Source organism: Alosa pseudoharengus, unplaced genomic scaffold (genome assembly GCF_046254945.1).
Source record: "Alosa pseudoharengus isolate Yale_2024_CS ecotype anadromous, Long Island Sound unplaced genomic scaffold, YU_APseudo_1.1 YU_APseudo_1.1_scf_13, whole genome shotgun sequence".
NCBI lineage: Eukaryota > Metazoa > Chordata > Actinopteri > Clupeiformes > Clupeidae > Alosa > Alosa pseudoharengus.
Window position 1 is genome coordinate 17,353,299 of NW_027468598.1, and position 4,297 is coordinate 17,357,595.

General features: G+C 40.6%; 1 protein-coding gene across 1 annotated transcript in view; it reads right to left on the reverse strand.

The window, feature by feature from the left end:
* The window catches only part of parlb (presenilin associated, rhomboid-like b), a 9,080-nt gene continuing 4,783 nt past the window's right edge, over nt 1-4,297 (reverse strand). Inside the window, exons 8-10 of the mRNA XM_076282338.1 lie at nt 1,974-2,075; nt 1,415-1,512; nt 1-903 (exon numbers count right to left, since the gene is read on the reverse strand). Of these exons, the coding sequence (XP_076138453.1) occupies nt 771-903; nt 1,415-1,512; nt 1,974-2,075 (333 nt within the window). The 3' untranslated portion in view covers nt 1-770. The remainder of the gene's footprint in view (nt 904-1,414; nt 1,513-1,973; nt 2,076-4,297) is intronic.

A 4,297-nucleotide genomic window follows, 5' to 3' on the forward strand; every position in this document is an offset into this window, starting at 1 on the left:
TTAAACTGTGTGCTTTAAATATTTATTTAATTCAAAAAAAATAATAATTGTGTAGACACAAACTACAAAACCTCTGCATTCCTGTACATGTATACGTTTAGTCCATTTGTTTTTCCATCAAAGGAGGTCGATACGAGGGCACGGTCATTCTTTTAAATGTCAAACTAACACTGAGGAACCACAGTCATGATCTCAAAAGAGGACGGGCAGAGAGAGAGACTGCCACTTCCAGTTACTCTTCACTCCACTCTTCAGTGCACAGTGAAAGAGGGACAGTTGGGCTTCACTTAAACTTTTGGCCTCCGATTCAGCATAAGGAGCAATTGTGCAGCTGAGATGACAATTTCACCCAGCAGCCCTCACCCTACCTGTTCCTCTCTCACACAACTGGAGGACTCAGGCTGAGCCATGTGACAACATGTGCGTGCCACCTATTACTGCGTCTGAGAATGTGTCGGATGGCTCGGGTATGTCAATACGGGGCTTTGTTTTCGGGGCTTTTTTATAAAGAGAAAAGAAATGCATCTACCGCATTTGTGGGGGCAACATGAAACATGTAAGCAGGGGGTGGTAGCCCTCCGCACAGGCATGTTTGTGAGTGTGGGAAATTTTTTACACGTGTGGGTAGAGTTAAAAACAAAAACAAACAAACAAAACAAACAAACAAACAAAGAGGTGGTCTCAGAGTTGCGTTTTTCTTCCTGCCCTCAACTCTCTGCACTGTGTATGTCCGTATGGAAGTCTGGGAAGCCCAGGAGCATTGCAGGTCTCTACATTGACCCGTTTCCTCCTCCTCCTCCTACTCCTCCTCCTCCTGGACCCCCTGTCCGGAAGTCATGCCAGATCTTCACCAGAGGCTCCCGGTTCTTCCAAATCAGCTCATGGCCATACCACACATACCAGCTGCAGGAAGACATTTTGACAGGTCACAGAAATGTAAATAACTGTAAGCATAAACAATGTTACAGCTAGAAAGGAGAATACGGAAGAGTTCTGCTGAACCCTCACTTAATTGTACTTTTGTGAGGCAAATGACACACATCTTACTGACATTAAGGACATTATTCCCCCACACCTGCCAACATCCCGTTTATCCCGGGTTTCTCCCGTATTTCAAGTTTATCTCCCGGTGCCCTCCCGTTTTGTTATTTTCCCCGGAAAACTCCCGTAATTTGCATGGTCATCAAACTTAATTTCAAAATCACTGATCCATATTTTTTTTCTGTTAGTCTGACATTTCCCAGGTTGCCAGATTGTGTATGAAATACACCCTACACATACACCATCATTTTCAATTTAAACAATCACTTTCAATTTAACCCCCCACCCACCCCCAGCCTATCAAATAACATGACTATTCACAGTTGAGAAGATATAACCAACACTACAAATTGCTAGGTTTTCGCATACTCACATCCCAAAAAGAGCTCCGCCCAAATGTGCTGCATGGTCAAATAACTTCCATCCCAGCACTAAGCCAGCTGTATCCATGGCAACGATCGCTTTCAATGCCTAAAAAAACGGTTGGCAAAAATTTGGACATTAAGGTATGAAAGCATGTCCAGTTGCATGAGTAACACTGTACACACAGTCGTCTACTTAAAACAGCATTGCTAAACAGCATTTGCTGCCTCCGCTATTCAAAATTCAATTCACTGTAGTACCTCCGTGATTTCTGACTCTAGTGGACATTTACAGTACAGCACATATAGTATCCATGGGTGTGCTTTACTTCACTCTTAAAACAAATGTGTTGAAAACAACACAACTTGCGTTGTTTTTAACACGTCTCTGTGTCCAGATAGGGACAACACAGCTTGTGTTGTTTATTTTTTTTATTTGCTACACAATATGTGTTGAAAATAACATAACTTGCGTTGAAAACAACACAACTTGCGTTGTTTTTAACACATCACTGTGTCCAGATAGGGACAACACATTCAGCACCACAATGCCCCCACTAGGCTACTCACATTGCCTGCAGTGAACGTGTACATGGGCAGGAAGATGATGGCCAGTTTGGCCTCCGGCATCTTGGTGCAGACGGCTGCGAGAACTGTCATGATCGCTCCAGACTGTTGAGGGGAAAGAGAGCATGTGATCAATATAAAAAAATTAAGCATTCTTTCAACAATCTGTAAGGGTACAAATAAATTCAGCTACAACTACAGTGTCTATAAAAAGTATTCACCCACCTTGGATATTTCCCCTTTTGCTGCCTTTATACATTTGACTATTGATCAAATTAATTAGGCCTTTTTACAATAATTTACAAAAATCCCCTCTTTAATTTCAAAGTGAAAGCAAATTTCTCTCTTTTTTTGCAAAACTGCTCAAGCTCTGTCAAGTCCAGCCAGGATTGAGGTCTGGGCTATGACTCGGCCACTCCAGAACGTTTACCTTGTTGTCTTTAAACCATTTCTGTGTATTTTTCGCTGTATGCTTTGTAAAGTAAATCTTCTCCCCACAGCACGATGCTGCCACCTTCATGCTTCAAATAAGAGATGGTGCATTTGTGGTGATGTGCACTGTTTGGTGTCCGCCAAACAAAGCATCTAGTCTGATAGCCAAAAAAATCTAATTTGGTCTAATCAGACCAAAGAACCTTCTCCCACTTGACCTTGGTGTCTCTCCCATGCCTTTGGGTGATCTCTAGTCGAGATTTAATATGAGCTTTGCCACTCCCTCATAGAGCTTTGACTGATGAAGAACTCGAGAAATAGTTGTTGTATGCAGTTTCTACCATCTCAGCTGCTGAAGCTTTCAACTCTTTCAGAGTGGTCATAGGTGCTTTGGTGGCCTCCCCCAGCAGTATTCATTACATTACATTACATTACATTTGGCTGACGCTTTTTTAGCCAAAGCGACTAACAACATGGTAAACAGTTTAAGTTTTAGAGCAATTCTCAACAATTTTAGGACAATTTAAAAAACATTAGAGTACAGTAAGAATAAGTGCATCAGTGAGTGCTGTTTTTAACAGTTACTTGTCAGTTTAAGACGGCTGGTGAGTGCTAGGATCAGTAAGACTTGTTGTAAGTGTTGCTATGAGAGGAGATGTTCTCTAAAGAGCTGGGTCTTCAGGAGTTTTTTGAAAATGGAGAAGGATGTCCCTGCCCTTGTAGGAACTGGCAGTGTGTTCCACCAACGAGGAACAACAGATGAGAAAAGTTTGGATTGGCTTGAGCGTACCGGTGGTAGAGCTAGACGTCGTTCGTCAGAGGAGCGCAGCGGTCTGGAGCTAGTGTAAGTCTGTATGAGGGCATTCAAGTAGATTGGAGCAGAATTCCTCTTGAATTCTTCAGTTTGTGGTGACGGCCCACTCTAAGATTTGCAAGATTTGCCATATTCCTTAATGATGGATTTTACTGAACTCCAGGGGATGTTCAGTGACTTGAATATTTTTTTTTGTATCCATCCCTTCACTTATGCTTTTCAATAACCATTTCTCGGAGTTGTTTGGAGTGTTCTTTTGTCTTCATGGTGGACTTTCCAGACACAGGTGTCTTTATATAACTATACTATACACATTCACTGTACTCAGGCGATCTCCATTTCACTAATTGTGAGACTACTAACCACCAATTAGCTCCACCACTGTTGATTTAGGTCAGTCATATTAAGGGGGCGTGAATATTTATGCAATCGTTTATTTTGCATTATATATTTTTTATTAATTAACATTACCTGGTAAAAATCTGCGTTTACTTTGACACGGAAGAGGGGATTTTTGTAAATTATTGTAAAAAAGGCCAAATGAAATCGATCAAGATTCCATTTATAAAAGCAGTAAAAGGAGAAATACTTTTTATAGGCCCTGTATATTGTATAGAAATAGAAATAGAATTTGGGTGGTTTATGGGTGTCAAATAGCAAAGGAAACCATCAAGAGGCTGGAGAACCATAATGGAATATACAAAAAAATGTTGTACCACAGGTAACTTCTATTGACTATTTGAGTGTATACAGGGATCCTACTCTACATCAAAAGTAAAATTCCATGACTTTTCCCTCACAAAAAAATGGAAAATAATTTTCATGACCTACTATATAATGAATGGTACAATATACCAACCAAAGATTTCAGAGCAGCCGTGTAGCGTTCATGCATACTTTACTTTTTTTGAGCGGGAGATGAATAAATGGGCATTAAATAACCTAAGTTGGGCTAACCACATCTACTTAAGCAAGCAGTAAAGCTAATAAGATATACACCAATTCTGTGTGGACATATTAATGTATTTTGACAAGTACAGTACATTTTAAACTGCTACCTAACTGCTATGCTAACAAAATT